Raw genomic sequence first — 23,262 nt, 5'->3', positions numbered from 1 at the left:
TTAGCTGAATTGTAATTGATCTTACATTTTGATTTTGTGAAATATGTATTGCTTTACTCCAAAATTTACTAGACCACCTTCTTACGTATGGCAGGGGGCATTAGGTGGCTTGTGAATTTGAGAACTGCTCTATGGGGCTAGTGTCTGAGATTCATCAATTGAGCATGGAACAAGAAGAGAATAGCACTTTAAAGAACATTAACTGAGGACTTTGCTAAGCATTTATTTAATTAGGGAAAGCTTCAAAAGTTGAAGCTCAATCATGGGACTTTCAAAATAATCCAAGTGAGACATGAAGAGACTAAGTTGAGGGGGAGATCCATAGAAATGATGTAGAAGAATCATAAGCATGAACTGTTTCAGAGACAATACACAGAATTTGGAAAAAGGAGGGAGTGATGACTCTAAGATTTTTTTCCACAAATCATCCAACATTCATACACACTATTTTGTATTCATATACTATGATCTTCATGGAGTAAGGTGCTAATGTAAAAAAAATTGATTATCGGATTTTATAAAAGCAACTTTTGACCATTTTCTCTGTGTGTGTGTCTACATAGCAAACTTACTTCCTCAAAGAAGCAGAAACTCTTTGTCTTACTGACACTGGAATCCATCCTCTGTAGTTTTGTTTCATCAAAAAGATAACTAGGCTGGGCGCGGTGGCTCACGCCTGTAATCCCAGCACTTTGAGAGGCCGAGGCAGGTGGATCACGAGGTCACGAGATCAAAACCATCCTGGCTAACATGGTGAAACCCCGTCTCTACTAAAAATACAAAAAAAAAAAAAAAAAAAAAAAAAATTAGCCGGGCGTGGTGGTGGGCGCCTATAGTCCCAGCTACTCGGGAGGCTGAGGCAAGAGAATGGCATGAACCCAGGAGGTGGAACTTGCAGTGAGCTGAGATCACGCCACTGCACTCCAGCCTGGGCGACAGAGCGAGACTCCGTCTCAAAAAAAAAAAAAAAAAAAAAAAAGATAACTAAGACTTTGGCCCTACAATATTTACACTCCGCATGGAAAACAACCCACCAAATATGTTTTCTGTACTTACTGAAAAACCACCAACTATGGTTTTATATTCACTGAATACAAGTAAATTAATGAAACATTTTCAGGACAATCAGGCACAGATTGCTATTTTTTCTATTGAGTTGAGATAATTATTTGGGCTAATAATAGAAAGTGTGTATCCACTCCTGGAAGGCTGTGTGCTGTGCTACAAGAGAAGCTGATGCCTCTGCTTCCCCATCTTTGTTCTGTGGAGCCACACAGACAGCCTGATACCTGGGCAAATGCTTACCTGCCCAGATCCTAAGGGCTGGTGCACCCAGAGTCATGGCTAGGTTGTGTGCAGCACAAATTCCTGCCTCTAGTTTCCCTGCTTTCCTCTTTTCCTAAGAAATCAGTACCTGAGCTTTTTCAAAATAACTGGAGAAGAAATGAGGCAGAAAGTATCTTTTTAAACACAATTCTCATTCACTCAGAAAATTGAGAAAAGAGTTCTAAGTGATAATTGATGTCAACCTGTAAAATTTTTCAACAGCTTGAGTGTCTATTTTCTCTATAGCATTGTCATCAACTCACAACCAAATATCACAAATAGGCAGCATAATGGCCTCATTAGGGCAGTTTCCACAGTGACCCACAGTAGCAATAATGGCATGCACCTGTCATGCATCTTGCCAGAAAGTCCTAAAATTCTACAGGAAAAACCTCTTGGAAAGAAAGTTTCGAATGTTGATGAGGTCCACCCATATAGTTAAATCATTTCAGGTGAGAAGATATAAACATAAGACACTTCTTCAGTTTCATCCATTTTGTAACCTCATTTGCTGAAATGTTCTTCACAGTAATATCTGTGTTCACTGCATTGTTTCCAAGCATTTAAAACCCCTAAAGAAGTAAGTAATCCATGTGTTTTACACCATTTCAACAGAAATGTCTTAGGCAATATTTATCTTTGCTGCTTATAGATCCCCAAATAAGACAGCTTGCTTCATTAGTGAAGGCCCCTTGAAAAAATTCTCAAACTCTCCTTCAGTCTAACGCATGGTTAGTTATTGTACACTCGTTTTGCGACTTTAAAAAGGAGCAATTGTAGAGGTGTCAAGCCACGAATAACAATGCTGTCTAATTTTGTTAGACCATGAAAACACACGGGTTATCCTTGCAAAAAAGCATATATATTTTTTAATTTATTGCAGTAGCATCTTGAATTACATCTATCATGAGAGAATATAAAATCTTTTTCATGTTTTTCACACACTGTCATAACTTATTATTGTTTGCCATTATCTTAATATTCTGCTGTCTAAGAGATGTAGCCCCTGGGTGACCTGAAAGTCTCGTGAAGCTAGTGTGATCAGGGATATAATAAGACAGTGACCATCTATGGACCTTGGACACAATACTAGAGAGTATGATAGACGCGTGTGGGCCATAATGATGTTGATATTAATATGCTATTAATTCCTCTCTGACTCCAGTAAATCATCTCCACCTTGTCTAGGTTTTGCATTTCCAAATACTTGCCCTTTCTCTCTTAATAATTCTCCTTAATATCCCACATTCCTTTAGCCTGAGGTTGAAAACTTGTAAGTGAGGAGGGAAATGCTAAAACTCACTAGGTGACACAATACACTAAAGCATTCCAGCTTGGGTCAGCAGACATGTTACAGCTGCAGACTCTTATGTTTTCTCTCTTTAGACCAAAGAGTTTATCTTACAATCATGTGTTGGTCTGTGAGCGTCCAAGACAACATTCAATGAGCAACCAGCAAACCCTCCCTTATGCTAGAATGTTTACTTACGGGGATACTAAAAACACTAGGTCTGTTATAGTTCTACTTGGAAACTTCAGATGCCTTTTCTTCTAACTTTGAAATTTTAATAAGATGGAAGAAGCACTTTCTGCAGAATTGTTTCTTTAAAACTAAATGCAATTCCAACCCAGAGGAGGCCTCTTTTGGACAAGACTAGCCAAGTTACAGATGAAGACAACAGGGTCTTAACTGTCAGTGAGATAGCCCTCTTTGATCTTGGGAAATTCTGAAGGAATTTCTCACTTCAAAATAAGAATAAATACTTTTGGGTAAAGGGAGGGGAGAAAATTCTTCAGGTCACCTTCCATTTTTTCCTTATAAACAAATTACAATCAGTTGACCTCAGCCTAGCATTTTGATTAAAAATAACTCAAGATGAAGATGGCCGAATAGGAACAGCTCCGGTCTACAGCTTCCAGCCTGAGCGACACAGAAGACGGGTGATTTCTGCATTTCCGTTTGAGGTACCAGGTTCATCTCACTAGGGAGTGCCAAACAGTGGGTGCAGGACAGTCGGTGCAGCGCACTGTGCGCGAGCCGAAGCAGGGTGAGGCATTGCCTCACTCGGGAAGCGCAAGGGGTCAGGGAGTTCCCTTTCCTAGTCAAAGAAAGGGGTAACAGATGGCACCTGGAAAATCAGGTCAGTCCCACCCTAATACTGTGCTTTTCCAATGGGCTTGGAAAACGGCACACCAGGAGATTGTGTCCCGCACCTGGCTCGGAGGGTCCTATGCCCACGGAGTCTCGCTGATTGCTAGCACAGCAGTCTGAGATCAAATTGCAAGGTGGCAGCGAGGCTGGGGGAGGGGCGCCCGCCATTGCCCAGGCTTGCTTAGGTAAACAAAGCAGCCAGGAAGCTCGAACTGGGTGGAGCCCACCACAGCTCAAGGAGCCCTGCCTGCCTCTGTAGGCTCCACCTCTGGGGGCAGGGCACAGACAAACAAAAAGTCAGCAGGAATCTCTGCAGACTTAAATGTCCCTGTCTGACAGCTTTGAAGAGAGTAGTGGTTCTCCCAGCACGCAGCTGGAGATCTGAGAATGGACAGACTGCCTCCTACAGTGGGTCCCTGACCCCCGAGCAGCCTAACTGGGAGGCACCCCCGAGTAGGGACAGACTGACACCTCACTCGGCCAGGTACTCCTCTGAGACAAAACTTCCAGAGGAACTATCAGACAGCTGAATTTATGGTCTCATGAAAATCCGCTGTTCTGCAGCCACCACTGCTGACACCCAGGCAAACAGGGTCTGGAGTGGACCTCTAGCAAACTCCAACAGACCTGCAGCTGAGGGTCCTGTCTGATAGAAGGAAAACTAACAAACAGAAAGGACATTCACAACAAAAACCCATCTGTACATCACCATCATCAAAGACCAAAAGTAGATAAAACCACAAAGATGGGGAAAAAACAAAGCAGAAAAACTGGAAACTCTAAAAAGCAGAGCACCTCTCCTCCTCCAAAGGAACACAGTTCCTCACCAGCAACGGAACAACTTTGATGAGTTGAGAGAAGAAGGCTTCAGACGATCAAACTACTCCGAGCTACGGGAGGAAATTCAAAACAATGGCAAAGAAGTTAAAAACTTTGAAAAAAAAATAGATGAATGGATAACTAGAATAACCAATGGAGAGAAGGGCTTAAAGGAGGTGATGGAGCTGAAAGCCAAGTTTCGAGAACTACGTGAAGATTGCAGAAGCCTCAGTAGCCGATGTGATCAACTAGAAGAAAGGGTATCAGTGATGGAAGATGAAATGAATGAAATGAAGCGAGAAGGGAAGTTTAGAGAAAAAGGAATAAAAAGAAATGAACAAAGCCTCCAAGAAATTCGGGACTATGTGAAAAGACCAAACCTACGTCTGATTGGTGTACCTGAAAATGACAGGGAGAATGGAACCAAGTCGGAAAACACTCTGCAAGATATTATCCAGGAGAACTTCCCCAATCTAGCAAGGCAGGCCAACATTCAGATTCAGGAAATACAGAGAACGCCACAAAGATACTCCTCGAGAAGAGCAACTCCAAGACACATAATTGTCAGATTCACCAAAGTTGAAATGAAGGAAAAAATGTTAAGGGCGGCCAGACAGAAAGGTCGGGTTACCCACAAAGGGAAGCCATCAGACTAACAGCTGATCTCTCGGCAGCAACTCTACAAGCCAGAAGAGAGTGGGGGCCGATATTCAACATTCTTAAAGAAAAGAATTTTCAACCCAGAATTTCATATCCATCCAAAGTAAGCTTCATAAGTGAAGGAGAAATAAAATACTTTATAGACAAGCAAATGCTGAGTGATTTTGTCACCACCAGGCCTGCCCTAAAAGAGCTCCTGAAGGAAGCACTAAACATGGAAAGGAACAACCGGTACCAGCCACTGCAAAAACATGCCAAATTGTAAAGACCATCGAGGCTAGGAAGAAACTGCATCAACTAACGAGCAAAATAACCAATTAACATCATAATGACAGGATCAAATTCACACATAACAATATTAACTTTAAATGTGAATGGGCTAAATGCTCCAATTAAAAGACACAGACTGGCAAATTGGATAAGGAGTCAGGACCCATCAGTGTGCTGTATTCAGGAAACCCATCTCATGTGCAGAGACACACATAGACTCAAAATAAAGGGATGGAGGAAGATCTATCAAGCAAGTGGAAAACAAAAAAAGGCAGGGGTTGCACTCCTAGTCTCTGATAAAATAGACTTTAAACCAACAAAGATCAAAACAGACAAAGAAGGCCATTACATAATGGTAAAGGTATCAATTCAACAAGAAGAGCTAACTATCCTAAATATATATGCACCCAACACAGGAGCACCCAGATTCATAAAGCAAGTCCTGACTGACCTACAAAGGGACTTAAACTCCCACACAATGGTAATGGGAGATTTTAACACCCCACTGTCAACATTAGACAGATCAATGAGACAGAAAGTTAACAAGGACATCCAGGAATTCAACTCAGCTCTGCACAAAGTGGACCTAATAGACATCTACAGAACTCTCCACCCCAAATCAACAGAATATACATTTTTTTTCAGCACCATACCACACCTATTCCAAAATTGACCACATAGTTGGAAGTAAAGCTCTCCTCAGCAAATGTAAAAGAACAGAAATTATAACAAACTGTCTCTCAGATCACAGTGCAATCAAACTAGAACTCTAAGAAACTCACTCAAAACCGCTCAACTACATGGAAATTGAACAACCTGCTCCTGAATGACTATTGGGTACATAATGAAATGAAGGCAGAAATAAAGATGTTCTTTGAAACCAACGAGAACAAAAACACAACATACCAGAATCTCTGGGACACATTCAAAGCAGTGTGTAGAGGGAAATTTATAGCACTAAATGCCCACAGGAGAAAGCAGGAAAGATCCAAAATCGACACCCTAACATCACAATTAAAAGAACTAGAAAAGCAAGAGCAAACACATTCAAAAGCTAGCAGAAGGCTAGAAATAACTAAAATCAGAGCAGAACTGAAGGAAATAGAGACACAAAAAACCCTTCAAAAAATTAATGAATCCAGGAGCTGGTTTTCTGAAAAGATCAACAAAATTGATAGACCGCTAGCAAGACTAATAAAGAAGAAAAGAGAGAAGAATTAAATAGATGCAATAAAAAATGAAAAAAGGGATATCACCACCGATCCCACAGAAATACAGTCTACCATCAGAGAATACTACAAACACCTCTATGCAAATAAACTAGAAAATCTAGAAGAAATGGATAAATTCCTTGACACATACACCCTCCCAAGATTAAACCAGGAAGAAGTTGAATCTCTGAATAGACCAATAACAGGCTCTGAAATTGTGGCAATAATCAGTCACTTACCAACCAAAAAGAGTCCAGGACCTGATGGATTCACAGCCGAATTCTACCAGAGGTACAAGGAGGAACTGGTACCATTCCTTCTGAAACTATTCCAATCGATAAAAAAAGAGGGAATCCTCCCTAACACATTTTATGAGGCCAGCATCGTCCTGATACCAAAGCCTGGCAGAGACAAAACCAAAAAAGAGAATTTCAGACCAATATCCTTGATGAACATTGATGCAAAAATCCTCAATAAAATACTGGCAAACCAAATCCAGCAGCACATCGAAAAGCTTATCCACAATGATCAAGAGGGCTTCATCCCTGGGATGCAAGGCTGGTTCAACATACACAAACCAATAAATGTAATCCAGCATATAAACAGAACCAAAGACAAAAACCACATGATTATCTCCACAGATGCAGAAAAGGCCTTTGACAAAATTCAACAACCCTTCATGCTAAAAACTCTCAATAAATTAGGTATTGATAGGACGTATCTCAAAATAATAAGAGCTATCTATGACAGACCCACAGCCAATATCATACTGAATGGGCAAAAACTGGAAGCATTCCCTTTGAAAACTGGCACAAGACAGGGATGCCCTCTCTCACCACTCCTATTCAACATAGTGCTGGGAGTTCTGGCCAGGGCAATCAGGCAGGAGAAGGAAATAAAGGGTATTCAATTAGGAAAAGAGGAAGTCAAATTGTCCCTGTTTGCAGATGACATGATTGTATATCTAGAAAACCCCATCGTCTCAGCCCAAAATCTCCTTAAGCTGATAAGCAACTTCAGCAAAGTCTCAGGATACAAAATCAATGTACAAAAATCACAAGCATTCACAGACAAACAGAGAGCCAAATCATGAGTGAACTCCCATTCACAATTGTTTCAAAGAGAATAAAGTACCTAGGAATCCAACTTACAAGGGATGTGAAGGACCTCTTCAAGGAGAACTACAAACCACTGCTCAATGAAATAAAAGAGGATACAAACAAATGGAAGAACATTCCATGCTCATGGGTTGGAAGAATCAATATCGTGAAAATGGCCATACTGCCCAAGGTAATTTATAGATTCAATGCCATCCCCATCAAGCTACCAATGACTTTCTTCACAGAATTGGAAAAAACTACTTCAAAGTTCATATGGAACCAAAAAAGAGCCCGCATCACCAAGTCAATCCTAAGCCAAAAGAACAAAGCTGGAGGCATCACGCTACCTGACTTCAAACTATGCTACAAGGCTACAGTAACCAAAACAGCATGGTACTGGTACCACAACAGACATAGATCAATGGAACAGAACAGAGCCCTCAGAAATAATGCCACATATCTACAACTATCTGATCTTTGACACACCTGACAAAAACAAGCAATGGGGAAAGGATTCCCTATTTAATAAATGGTGCTGGGAAAACTGGCTAGCCATATGTAGAAAGCTGAAACTGGATCCCTTCCTTACACCTTATACAAAAATTAATTCAAGATGGATTAAAGACTTACATGTTAGACCTAAAACCATAAAAACCCTAGAAGGAAACCTAGGCAATACCATTCAGGACATAGGCATGGGCAAGGACTTCATGTCTAAAACACCAAAAGCAATGGCAACAAAAGCCAAAATTGACAAATGGGATCTAATTAAACTAAAGAGCTGCTGCACAGCAAAAGAAACTACCATCAGAGTGAACAGGCAACATACAGAACGGGAGAAAATTTTTGCAACCTACTCATCTGACAAAGGGCTAATATCCAAAATCTACAATGAACTCAAACAAATTTACAAGAAAAAAACAACCCCATCAAAAAGTGGGTGAAGGACATGAACAGACACTTCTCAAAAGAAGACATTTATGCAGCCAAAAAACACATGAAAAAATGCTCATCATCACTGGCCATCAGAGAAATGCAAATCAAAACCACAACGAGATACCATCTCACACCAGTTAGAATGGCCATCATTAAAAATTCAGGAAACAACAGGGGCTGGAGAGGATGTGGAGAAACAGGAACACTTTTACACTGTTGGTGGGACTGTAAACTAGTTCAACCATTGTGGAAGTCAGTGTGGCGATTCCTCAGGGATCTCGAACTAGAAATACCACTTGACCCAGCCATCCCATTACTGGGTATATACCCAAAGGACTATAAATCATGCTGCTATAAAGACACATGCACACATATGTTTATTGCAGCACTATTCACAATAGCAAAGACTTGGAACCAACCCAAATGTCCAACAATGACAGACTGGATTAAGAAAATGTGGCACATATACACCATGGAATACTATGCAGCCATAAAAAATGATGAGTTCATGTCCTTTGTAGGGACATGGATGAAACTAGAAAACATCATTCTCAGTAAACTATCGCAAGGACAAAAAACCAAACACCGCATGTTCTCACTCATAGGTGGGAATTGAACAATGAGAACTCATGGACACAGGAAGGGGAACATCACACTCCAGGGACTGTTATGAGGTGGGGGGAGGGGGGAGGGACAGCATTAGGAGACATATCTAATGCTAAATGACAAGTTAATGGGTGCAGCAAACCAACATGGCACATGGATACATATGTAACAAACCTGCACACTGTGCGCATGTACCCTAAAACCTAAAGTATAATAAAAAAAAAAAGACACCAAAAAAAAAAATAACTCAAGATAGGACTGAAAGAAAACACCAAGAAGAGTGTTTTATCCTAATCTTAGGCATATTCATATGACAACCAGCATAAGAAGCAAGGAATCTGAATTACAGAAAAATAAACTTTAAACTGAAACTGCTAATACAATAAATGCAGGGGAGACACAGGGCAGCAAATGCACAAATAAATGTATGTCTTTAGCCAGTATGTGAATGATACCCAAAACGGATGGTTTTTCATCTCAAACAGTCATGGAATAACAACTTCACAGTATTTATTAATTGTTGAAATTGTCTAAAATAAGAGATTATATTTTCACAAATTCATTTGACAACGACACAGCTATAAGCACATGAGAAAACAGGCCTAAGGAAAAAGGTAAAACTCATTCACCTATGTCTGTATTTGTCAACTAAACAAAGCATCGATCCATTTATTGTAAAGTATAATAAAACCAAGGACAACCATTGCATAATTAAATTGCCTCTGAAAGCCAATTATTGATCATGGAGAAAACCAAGTTTTACAACTGTATGTGTGTATAATATAAAGATTTCATTTCCTAATATAAATCATTCATTATTTATTTTAAAATGTTAAGAATTTACTATGTACCAGTGTATCATTTGAATTCTCATATTTTAAACATTTTAAACTATAGGTTAATTTTCTGAAATTTTCAATTAGTGTCAGAAGAAGTTACAGAAAAAGGAATAACATGTTAAAATAATTAAATGGTTTCAATGGCATCTCTGAATTTCTTTGATATTATTATCAAAATGTTTTCTTCAATTCTGCTCAAAACCTTATTTTTTTGCCCTAAGTCTTTGTCAGCTTATTTCAGTCTTATTTTTGCATGTAATATACCACAGAGTTCTTCTTAGCTTCAAGTGATGCAATGTGAAAGGTGTAGAAATGCACACTGACCCTTAGCCTCTTAAATTTACAACAGGTTGGCCAGGCACAGCGGCTCACGCCTTTGGGAGGCCAAGGTGGGCAGACCACCAGGTCAGGAGATTGAGACCATCGGGACCAGCATGGTGAAACCCTGTCTCTACTAAAAATACAGAAATTAGCCTGGCGTGGTGGCGGGTGCTTGCAGTCCCAGCTACTTGGGAGGCTGAGGCAGGATAATCACTTGAGCCCAGGAGGCGGAGGTTGCAGTGAGCCGAGATTGCACCACTGCACTCCAGCCTGGCAATAGAGCAAGACTCTGTCTCAATAAATAAATAAATAAATTAATTAATTAATTAACTTACAACAGGTCACTTTATCCTCAAATTAGCCAATACCATGTTAGAGGTTATACTGAAATTCTAACTATGAAGACGTAGAAAGCAAAAACATATTTAATTAGTTATAATCCAATCTGTGCAATATTCATGATAATTCATTTTTACAAGTTGAAAGTAATTCTGGATTATGCTTCATAACTTATGAAACCTTTGGTGGAAAAACTGAGTTTTCCCCATTAAAGGGAATTAAATAAGTTGCTTATAAAAGTGCATTAACTTGTTTGGCCCACGGGTTCATCATTTAGTGGCATGGAAGAACTAGTTTACTTGTGGTATCCAAGAGGCATGAAGAAAGACACCTCCAACAAGTCCATTTTGATTCTTTACACTGGGACAGACGGGATGCATAGCTACCTTGTTCCCCTCTCACCCCTCAGGCTAAGGCTTGAGTAACTATCGCAGCTGTTTCCATGGCGTCTTCCCATCACATGGGTACAAGGCACTGGGCGGCACAACTGGGAAACGACTTGTTTCCTGCCTGTTAATTTTTAGCTCTGAGATCTTTACACTCCACTGGAGAAAGGCTTTAATGTCTGAGACAGGGGGTCATTATTTGTTAGTTTAATTATTTATGATCAGAACATTTGTTCAGTCACTCTTCCATAGACCATTCTGAATCTAATAAAGGATATTAAAACACTAGAGATAATCTATAGCCTTCAATAAATCACTCCCAATTTGGAACTCCTTTGATGAATACTCCAGGCTACCATGAAGGAGAAGAAAAAAGTCAAAACCAATTAAAAAAAGCAACAACAATGAATTTGTAATAAACTCAGTTGATAGTTAACTAAAGTAAGCCTGTTTTTCTAACTTCATTAACATGAAAATAAATTTTATTAAGATTGATATCATGCTTTTTTGCACGATGAGTTACAGGAACATGAACTAAGAATAAAAATGATCCCTATGATAAAGAATCCTCATGGTCATGTACTTTAGCACAAAATATGATTTGACACCAAGAAGAGCTATAGCTTGAGATTGCTCTTGTTTTCCTTTACCCCCTGTGCCCAGGCTTAGTCACTGTTTCAGTGATAATGACCATTCACTGAGGGTCTGCAGGAATAGAATCTAAAGTAACAAAACAGAGCCCATATCTCTGCAACAAATGAAATCATAGGCTTAAGAAAAATAAAAAGAAAAATGAAAAGTTAAGTTGTTCATGTTTCATAACCATACTGCCTATAACAACGGCCAGAACACATTTATTTGGTCCAATGTGCAATGCATTAAATGTGCTCAAATACAGAAAACAGCAAGAAATGCAACAGGGAGTTAAAAAAAAGAAAGAGGCTGGGCGTGGTTACAGGCTCACGCCTATAATCCTATCACTTCGGGAGGCTGAGATGGGTGGATCATGAGGTGAGAAGATTGAGACCACCTTAGCTAACAGGGTGAAACCCCGTCTCTACTAAAAAAAAAAAAAAAATACAAAAAATTAGCTAGGTGTGGTGGCGGGTACCTGTAGTCCCAGCTACTTGGGAGGCTGAGGCAGGAGAATGGCGTGAACCCAGGAGGCAGAGCTTGCAGTGAGCCGAGATTGCACCACCGCACTCCAGCCTGGGTGACAGAGTAAGACTCCATCTCAAAAAAAAAAAAAAAAAAAAAAAAAAGAACAAGGGCAATAAGAAAATAGGAAAGCATAATTATATAAAATATAGTAGACACTTTTGAATCTTTTCTAATATATGCCTACAAATACATTTTATTAATAGTGTAAATTTAATTTCCTCTGAGAATTTACTCAAAGAAGTTCTATCTGAGTTTGTGCTCAGAAAATGCCAGGATGATTCCTTGTCACAATGTATTTGGTGTTTAAAGTTCCCTCTAATTTACACAGCAAGACAACATTCAATTTTCTACACTTCTGCTTAAGCATATGTAAAAGAAACACACTCCTCATGAGATATGTTTACAAATATAAATGGAATAGTCACAGTAGAGCATGAATAAACCATTACATGGTTATTTTTCTACAGTGGATGCTAAAGAGAGAATCAAGTCCACCATAATAAGAAATAAACTAAGAGTTGTAGTTAAAACATAATAAAAATCTTTTTAAATGCTTCTTTACTTTGCCAATTTTCTCATCCAAATAGGGATAATTAAATAATCTGGAACAACAAAATGTATACTGTGGCAGAAAAAAGAAACCAAGGTAAAAAAAAAAAAGGACACGGCAGAATCTAAGGTCTTCGATAAATAATACTCAGATATTGCAAGGGGTATACAAAGAGTTCAAACACTGTCAAAGTCAGGTGTGACTTGTTCAAGGCACACAAATATTGTACCAAGGGAGACCCAGCAGGACCAGGAAGCCAAAGTGATCAACTTATTCCTGTCAAATACATTCTTGGAGTTTCAAATGTGAACAAATATGCATATTCTGAATTTTACTTCCTTCTGCAAAGTATTAATCAATTATAATTATTTTGTTAAATGAAAATCCAATGAGAGTCACCAAGGAGCAATACAAGGAAAAAGGCAGACTCACCATCTCTTCGATTAAGCCTTGAAAACCCCGGGCCGTGGCTGCTGGACAGCTCTGAGGAGCTGCTGAAGGATGACCTAGGCAAGGCAGAGGCCAGTGGGGCATCACAGTCAGCTGCCGGGAAAAATACCATGATATGGTTAACACTCAGATTGCAGCTTGGGAGAAATAACAGTCCAAAAATATATATTAATATATTCTAGAATGTATGGCAATCATCACTCCTTTTTTAATTCTTTAAATTTTAAATTTTTAAAATTACACTGCAATATAATTTACAGAGAGTAAAATTCCAGAGAACTTATTTGATGTTTTTAAAGTGTACAGCTCTATTCATTTTGACAAATGCATTCAGCCTTTTGTAACCTCCACCATAATGAAGACATAAAACAGGTCCATTAGCCCTCAAAGTTCCCTAATGTCCCACATTTTCTCAATTCTGCAAGATGTCTGGGTACATCACCCATCCAACACTACTTTAAACTCAATTTGGTGCTTACATTCTTTAGGTACACACACACAGAGGTAGTGTGAATTCTGTGCCCAAACCTCAATAGCGGCTAGAAATTCTCACAGTGCCCTTGCACAGAACCTGTGGGGGATGGGACAGGTGAAATGCACCAGGTGTTCAGGTCAGAGTTACCTGCGTGAAGCCAGGACCCATGAAAGGCAACACCTGTAGTGATGAACTGGAAAAAGCCCACTCTGTAGACCTCACCAGAGGGAATCACTGGGGGCTACTTGCCTACAGGAGATGGAGGCTCCTCCTTTTTCCTGATAACTGGAGCATTGCAGGAACTTGCCCTGCCTTTGCAACCCAAGGACCCCTGCACGTCACCCTCACCTCAGGGTGACTCTCTATTGTTTCAGCTCTGGTCTAAAAGAATTGCTGGGGGTTAAGTAGTGTTTGACCCAGATCACCTTATTTGTCGTTAAGACCATAAGGACCCTCAGAGCCTTCCTGCTCCTGGTGTTCCCCACCGTCAAACTTGAGGAGCCCCTGGGACCATTCCCACCTTGGGTAGCTCTTTTCCTATGTGTAACCATGGGTAACAGAAGCAACCCAGAGGTTACCTCTGAGTCCCACAGTCCAATCCTGTAATCACTGTACTTTCAGGCATATCATATATTTTCTCACGAAAAGAGTACCTCTTCCAGCATGGTTATTGATCTAATAATGTTAGACATAAGTTTTCTGTCACACATTAGGATATTTCTGTGAAAGAGGAATGTTATACCTATATCATTAGATGATTCTGAACTGCATATTTTGTATACACTTTTTTTCTTTGTGAGCAACTTGTTAAGTCACAGAAAGAAGGCAACCAGAATTAACTAGATTGCTACGACTTAGCAAAATGTCAACTATGTTCAGTGAGATAGATAAGAGGTAATTCAGTGTCTCTCCTGATTTGTTTGGTTGAGTATATGATACTGCAACAACAGAAAGAAAATTAAGTGCACATAATTTGCCTGAGTGAATATCATTTCATAAAGAAATACTGGAATTATATCTACTTTTCTGAAAGCATGCGTTGCCATTAAGACAGTGACATGTCTTTAAGACATGACAAAAGAAAAACTCAGTAACTCATTGTGAAGCATCTGTTCTACAATAGGGAGAACAGTATTTCACTGCTTGGTAAAACATTCAGAGTATTTGATATAGGAACCTTTTTCTATATATTCCCTATAAGTGACAATGTTACATTTACATAGGTGAGTCAGACACTGGAACTTGTGATTTTTTACACATAAAGAGCAGCATAATCTAGCTAAGAAATTGCATTTAACATCTTTAGCATGAAGAGCACCCAATATTTTCACACAGCAAGAAGCCAATGAAAAGTGCAGAGCTGTTAAGAAAGGTTTGCCTTCTCTACGGTTTCCTTAAATGTCCTCCTCAATGTTTATGCCACAAGAGAGGCTTTCTTGATTTCCCCAGCACACATGCTCTCTGGATAACACTGTGCAGTCAGGATTCTCAGATATCAGTAAATATGCTACAGAGTGGGCTAAGAAAAATCGATAAATACGCATCCAACTGGCTAAGAATTTTACTTACATTTTCTAAAAAGGCATTTTAAAACTGTGAAGAAGCTAAAGTACAAGAAGGCAACTAACGCTCTACTCCATCTATAGACAACTCCCACGTGGCCCCCGAGTGGTCACAGCAGGATCCAAGAAGGAAGGACATCATTCAGGGAATAGTGCCTCCTAAGCCTGTCTGCCTGATGTTATTTTCTCTCTATTTTCTGGGAAAGAAGAAAACAAATCCAAGGACATCTAAAGTAGCATTGACATTTTTTGGATAAAACCTATTCTTACATTAGAAAAGCATGATAGCTGTTCTAGTGATGTCTCTGTCCTGCAGTATCATGCAATACATAAAACAGCACTGGGCGTTTCACATGTCCCTGGGATTCCTGGCTGACATGTCTAACTCTCTCTGTGGAATCATGAGCTCCTGAAGGCACAATGAAAGTCTTTCCCAACTCTGTGTGCTCTATACCTAGCGCAGAATCTGAAAGATAGCACATGCTCAATAAACTTCAACTGAATATTTACTAAATACGTAAAAGAGAATTATCATTAACCAATACATTTAATTAAACTTAAGTCTTCCTAATTTAGCAGAGTACAATTTATTAAAGTTCAAACACAAGAGGCCTAGAAGTATCACAGATTCACATCTCTAATAAAAATAATAACCAGATTTCAACAGAACGTTCTAAATAGGTGTAATAGATAATATTGTTATTCTTTCTCCCTAATTAACTTTCCAATTGTGTGTTTCACGAGTTTCAGATGATTTCCAATAGGATTAAGGTCCAAATATAAATCTGTAAAGACAGCTGGAAACAAAATTACTGAAATTTTCCATTTCGCCTTTGGAAAATTCAAGAGTCAATAGCATCTGTTTGCCAAAGAGTCACCTTGTAATGAAGAAAATTTCTGGCACAGGCTTGAATAAATCTTGCCCTTTAGAAAGGCAATAAATTTGGGCGCGGTAGCTCACACCTGTAATCCCAACACTTTGGGAGGCCAAGGCGGGTGGATCACGAGGTCAGGAGATCGAGACCATCCTGGCTAATACAGTGAAACCCCATCTCTACTAAAAATACAAAAAATTAGCTGGGCATGGTGGCACGTGCCTATAGTCCCAGCTACGCAGGAGGCTGAAGCAGGCGAATCACCTGAACCTGGGAGGCGGAGGTTGCAGTGAGCCGAGATGGTGCTACTATACTCCAGGCTGGGTGACAGAGCAAGACTCCATCTTAAAAAAAAAAAAAATGAAAGGCAGTAAATTTTATAAAATAAAAGAACATAAGAACAAATCTGGTACCTAAGTGTATTGTTTTTTCCCTATCATTTTGAATTCTGTGAACACTTTCTTCCTAGAAAGAATTGTACACTACTGAGTCAGAGGGGAAAATATGGTGGGCACCCCACAAGTGTTACAGGGACTGGATCTCCCTCTTCCTCAGTTTATTTGGAAATCTGGTTAAGATTCACTATATTTCCATGTGCTTGGCTCCATATTGAGGGTTCTATATCTTAATGTTACAAGTACTGATTATTTCATATTTATTCTCACCATCTAAAGGCAAAGATTCATTGCCACATAGGCGTATTTTATATTATTGTTCTAGAAGATCATGGTTGAAAATGATACAAAATGTTTTATTCAGGGTTATTTTATATCTGTTCAAAAATGGTGGACTTCCTTAAAAATCACCTGTTCTGAACTATGAATCACCTGGGTAACAGCTGGATTCATACTAAAATTTGCAGGTTTGAAGAAGAGAAGCATTTGGAAAACGCAGAGAATAAACACAGTATGGGTTGGTGACTTAACTGAAGGCTCAACATGGTTGAGAGAGAAGTAGAGATAAACTCATAGGGGATCCCACCTGCCACCTTCCATGCAGCCACCTCAAGTGACAACTTTGAAGATGCATGCTAGGTCAGAGGGTTTTTGGCTCACTGCACTTCCCGAGGCTTGTTGATTTAGTCTCGGTGACTAGCTCTGCCTAGGTTCCTCTCTCCCCACTCTATGGTCTTAATTTGTCCCCTGACCCCTGCCTGGCATCACTCTTAGCTTCCCTCTTCTCCTTGACAAGTATTCCCAGCATGCTTTGTGACTCCCAGCATGCTGCCTATGAAGGGTTTGGGACAGAAACCATTTCTTAGTATTATGTTCATGAAAGACAGCAGAAGATTAAAATTAGCCTATGAGCTTCCTGTATACAAATCAACATTGCATTCACAGATCTGCTAGTTTAAGACAATTTTTACCACATGAATATGAAATGATTAAAAAATTTGAGGAATTGCCCTTACCTAAGACAAAGATGATATACTTTTCAAAACAGCATTTCATTTGAGCATATTAATTCTTGCATTTATTTAATAGAAGTGTACTGAGCACCTACCATGTGCAAAGCATTATGGGGCATAAAGAGAGACATGGTTCTAGGTTCAAGAAGTCCAGAATCTAACATGGGAGGGAGCTGTGTAAATGTCTGTTACAGGAAATAAACAGAAGAGCAAAACATTTAGATACTACTATTTATTCCAAAACATAGGGAAGCATCTTAATTGCTTAAGAACAAAACCAGCCTCTGAAAGAGCAAACACTACTAGGGAGAGATGCTTATAAAAGTGCTTCTGGAAAAGATAAACATAAACCATGCATTTTCAAACAGCAATTCATTGTTCTGGAATCTGATAATAAGAATGAACAAAAAAGAATGCATGGATAATACATGGACAGATTTTCTCCGTATCTGCAGAGGAAATGGGAAAAGCCAAAAGGAGAGGTGACAACTGACCACGTGGGGAGGAGCTTTACATTCAAACGAGGACACCTTCTGGCATCTCTGGACAGAGCTCCGAATTCATTATAGTACTACTTCAAGGATTTTATTAGAAGACCAAACCACACTGCACTTGTGGCTGAATGCCTTTATCGGAGATGAATCTTACCATGTGTTAGGACAGGCTGACGGTGGCTCACAAAGATATGTCTATGCCCTAATCCCTAGACCCTGTGAAGGATCTTTAGATTCTTTAGAAGGAAAGGTTCTCCAGATGTGATCCAAGACCCTGAGATGAGGAACTTATCTTGAATTATCTGGCTGGGTCTTAAATACCATCCGAACTGTCCTTGTAAGAGAGATAAAGGTGAGGATGAACAGAGCCCCACACAAAAGAGAAGAGGGTGTGAAAATGGAGGCAGAGGCCAGAGTGAGGCACCCACAAGGTGAGGCACATGGGCAACCACAGGAAGCCGGAAGAAACGAAGAATGGATGTCCCCCTAGAGCCTCCGTAGGGAGTGTGGCCCATCCTGATTTTGGACTAGGGATACTGATGTGGAACTTCTGGTCTCCAGACTATGACAGAATAAGTTCTGTTGCTTTAAGTCAGCCAGTTTGTGGTCATTTCTCACAAGGGCCATAGGAAACGAACACACTGTTTATATGGAATTGCATATTGGATATTTTAGGGGAAATGCAGGAGAGTTGCACTGAAAATAGGATTAACATCCCTTTGAATCGCACAGATACGCAACTCCTTCTGAGAAGGGCTTCGTGATGCTAAGCCACTCTGCCAGCCTGTGGCTCTGCCCGTGCTTGGTGGCTGCACTTGCTCCTCACTGTGAAAGGAGCTAACAACTGTGTCCGTGGAACCCTAAGGATGGAAGGAGAGGGGAAGGGGCCGCTGAACTGCTAATATGAGGGGACGGCACCTTAACCAGCTTCGAATTATCAGAAAAACACAAAGCCTACTATTAAAGAGTTCAACAGATGGTTACTGTGTTATCACAGATGTATAGAAAACCTCTTTGTTCTAAAAAAAAAAAAAAAAAAAAAAAAGATTCCTGTCCTTTCTCAGATTGTCTCGATTAGGTCAAATTCACTAACTCCACAGCAGGCTTCTCTCTGGTTCCACACATTGAGTCAGTAGGGAGGATGGCCTCAGGAATCGAATCACAAACAGAGAAGGATGCGCCCATACCTTCTTCAGGCCACATCTGGATGTTCATCTGGATACGGCGCTATTCCATTCTTCCCATTTTATCACCTGCCTTTTCACTTCTTTATGTACCTTAACATTATCTTAATGAGAGATTAAATAAAGCTTTTATTTAGAAGGTACCAAAAGTTCATCTTGTTATGAATCTGAATTGATCTGTGCATTGCTATCTAAAGGGAATGTTTCGGAAAAAGCACACTTTACTCACAGTGAACATAAGCAGTGATGGTCAATGTAAAAATCTACTTTTTTCCACATAAAAAGTTCTGTTTTACATGGTCTTGAACTCCATTCGATTATCTTCAGTCACGGCCTTCCCTACATCTCACTCCATGGGGTCTGAAGGGGGCTCACCCTACCACCTGGGGCCAGCACAGGGACACGACTCAGGCCTGGCAACTGAACGCCATGCCTGTCCTACTGGAAAGGACTGGTTCCAGGATGGTCAGGAAGCCCACGCTGAATGAATGAGAGCAGAACCTGGGACTTTCGAATGAATGAGACCAGAACCTGGGACTTTCGAATGAATGAGAGCAGAACCTGGGACTTTCTGCTTGAACTCTTGGGAGAAATATCCATTCATTCATTCAACAAATATTTGTTGAAAATCTATACTGTGCCAAGTGTTCCCCTATGTTCTGGGATTATAACCATAAACAACAGAAAAAGTCTCTGCTCCTGTGAAGCTTATCCTACTGAGTAGAATAAACAAATAAAGGCATAATATCTGTAGAACTGAACATTGCTAAGAACAGAAATAAATAAAAACAGTCACGCTTCTAAGCTGGTAATCGGTATGCCTGAAGCTACGGCATAGACGGAGCTGCCCAAGAATTAGATAAGTTGTAGACGAAAATAAAACTGCAAAAAGGAAAGAGGCAGACTGCTGATGAAAGAATCTGATTACCTAAATTCAGCCTGGCTTGAATCAAGACACTTTGATTCCCTTTACTGTTCAAGCCTATTTGATCTTAGATTTTGGTCACCTGCAACTGAAAAATGCTCAAGAAAGTACACTGTCCTGAGCCCCCACCCTTATCTTCCCTCTATAGCCAATACATTGCCAAGGATTATGCACTTTCTGTGTGTATATGGCAGCTTTTCCATTATCATGATCATCATCTCACTGTAGGTCCTCATGTTAATGACCTAACTAATCCTTACAGCCAATGTTTACTTATTGACTGTCCCCCACCGCACACACACACCTTACACATCACCATAGCAGAAACAGTTTTAAACTATTGCTGAGTGCAAGTCATACAAACAGCCATATCAACCAGCTCCAATGGATCCCCATTGCACCTGTCCTGAAACTCAAATTTCAGGCCCTGGCATTCAATTCCCTCCACCATCTGTTTCCTGTCACTCTCTGCACTATAGCCAAATCCCCTACACATTTCTCAGATGCGCTTCCTCCTGTAATCGGAGTGGTCTTCTGTTTCCTGAATGTGGGATGCATGCACCAATACTCCTTGACCGCCCATCCGATGACACTGCAGCCCCTCCTGTCTGCGAGTTCTCATCACTTATTATCTTCGGGGCTAAATTCACATTTTTTTCTCTGCTCTGAAGTCTTCTCACATGTGTGAAGGCCCCAGTAAGGCTTACTCTTCTGAAATACTGAGGTCTGTCTCACGGAAAATGAATTACACCTCTGGAGAAGGAGCAGCACCTCACTCACGGGGAGCCACACAGCATCCATGTGCGGCGGCAGATGAGGATGAGAGGGAACTGGAGAACCTCACTCCCAAGAGAGGTGCCTTGCTTGCTGACTGATGATTCTGGGATGAGGAAGAGAGACTGGCATGACCAGCTGATGAGTGTCTGGTTCCCAGGGCATGACAGACAATTCCCCCAGTCTACCTGTGGGAACAGATGTGGCTTGGAAGAAGACACATAGAAACAGGTTTAAATTCTATAAATTATAATTTATAGGGGGTAGGAGATAGGAGTTACGTGTTGTCTCTCATTCCCAATGACATTTTGACTTATTAAAGAAAACATAGCATAGGAACACTGAATACCTCCTGACACTGGTGTTTTCAAATGACATACGGCACTACAAATACAAAGTTATAACAATAGCATACCAATTTTAACATACCAGGACCAAGGACTTTCTTTATTCTATGAGAACTACAACAGACACAACACAAATGAAGACCTAGAGGAAAGTTTACATAATTTATTTTTTTTTTGAGATGGAGCCTCGCTCTGTCACCCAGGCTAATTTTTTTTGTATTTTTAGTAGACACAGGGTTTCACCATGTTAGCCAGGATGGTCTCGATCTCCTGACCTTGTGATCCACCTGCCTCAGCCTCCCAAAGTGCTGAGATTACAGGCGTGAGCCACCACACCCAGCCAAGTTTACATAAATTTAAGCATCTTAATTTGATGATCTACTCTATAGTCATTACAACAATAAATATAAGAATTAGACACGTGGAGAGATGAAGGAGATGGGATGGGAAAATCTGCATATGAGAAGATAATGGACAAAGAGACCTGCTGGGTTGAGATGAGATAATGGGTGTTAATAAATCCAACAAACACAGCTCTGGAAACACAGAAGGGATTCAACACAGATCAGCTCCTTTTCCCTGAGGAAGCTGGATAGACAATCTTGTTCTCTTTCCTTTTATTTCTAAATTTCTTGCTATGTAGTTAAATTATACTTCTGTGATAAATTCAATAACTATTTTTAAACTATAGATTTTTGGCTAAAGTATATAATATGAGAGTAAGACGAACCTATTTTTTCTGAGACTTACTGCTAAGTAGAAAGAGAGGAAACCAAATAACAAAATTAAGTCCTGCAGAAAGACATCAGACATGACACAGAAAACATACAACACAGGTGCATATAATTTAAAAAGAAAATCATGTGGAGATGTTGTCATTAATAATTGTTATTACGAATGTATCCACAGCTGTGGGAATATAAGTGATTAGGATGAGCTGTTAATAAAGGGCAATAAATGATCTTTCCATGGCTACAAAAAAAATAGAAAAAATGAGTAAGACCCAGTATTTGATAACACAACAGGTGACTATAGTCAATAATTACTTAATTGTACATTTTTAAATAACTTAAAGAGTGTAATTGGAGGCCGGGCGCGGTAGCTCACGCTTGTAATCCTAGCACTTTGGGAGGCCGAGGCGGGTGGATCACGAGGTCAGGAGATCGAGACCATCCTGGCTAACATGGTGAAACCCCGTCTCTACTAAAAATACAAAAAAAAAAAAAATCAGCCGGGCGTGGTGGCGGGCACCTATAGTCCCAGCTACTCAGAGAGGCTGAGGCAGGAGAATGGTGTGAACCCGGGAGGCGGAGCTTGCAGTGAGCCGAGATTGCACCACTGCACTCCAGCCTGGGCGACAGAGCGAGACTCCATCTCAAAAAAAAAAAAAAAAAAGTGTAATTGGATTGTTTGCAACTCAAAGGATAATTGCTTGGGGGATGGATACACCATTTTTCATGATGCACTTATTTCACATTGCATGCCTGTATCAAAGCATCTCATGTACCCCACCAATATATACACCTACTATGTAACCACAAAAATTAAAAATTAAAAAAATTAAAAATAATAATAATTCTTTCTATGCATCTCTGAGAGTTGACAGAATTAGGGTCTGAATGAGAATATAAGGTATGAGAAGGATATGGCTTCTTCCCAAGACATGTTACAGAGGGATGGAAAGAAGACTGTGTTCAACTTATAATATCTTAAAGGGACCTCATGACCTCACAGGCCAGAGCATGCTACGGAGCATCTGGGAGCTGAAGAAAGAGAACTTCAGTGATACTGAAGTAAGGGTTAAGAGATGCACTCCAATTGCGTTCTGAAGAGATATCCCAGCAAGACCACTGACATCAGCTAGATTTTTTTCAACCCAAAGTAATAAACCTGCAAATTATCAGACCTTGTTCACTACTCTGTACTTGGCTCTAATATGATTAGTAAGGTGGCAGTGTCAGAATCCTTGAGAAAATAATAACCAGAACATCTTAGAATTTATTGTGCCCAAGGAAGGAGCCCTGTCAATAGACAAATGTTTATTTGAGACGTCAAAAAGATAATTTTAAAATTTTAGGAAAACAGCAGGCAT

At 40.0% G+C, this 23,262-nt stretch overlaps 1 protein-coding gene across 1 annotated transcript in view; it reads right to left on the bottom strand.

The window, feature by feature from the left end:
- LOC116475130 (contactin-associated protein-like 3) overlaps positions 1-23,262 on the bottom strand; it is a 261,759-nt gene that overhangs the window by 217,980 nt on the left and 20,517 nt on the right. Inside the window, exon 2 of the mRNA XM_058445223.1 lies at positions 13,109-13,219. Coding sequence (XP_058301206.1) covers positions 13,109-13,219 — 111 coding nt within the window. The remainder of the gene's footprint in view (positions 1-13,108; positions 13,220-23,262) is intronic.

Source organism: Hylobates moloch, unplaced genomic scaffold, assembly GCF_009828535.3.
Source record: "Hylobates moloch isolate HMO894 unplaced genomic scaffold, HMol_V3 SCAFFOLD_10, whole genome shotgun sequence".
Taxonomy (NCBI): domain Eukaryota; kingdom Metazoa; phylum Chordata; class Mammalia; order Primates; family Hylobatidae; genus Hylobates; species Hylobates moloch.
Note: the sequence above shows the minus strand (reverse complement) of the source record. Positions and strands in the feature narration are given on the sequence as shown.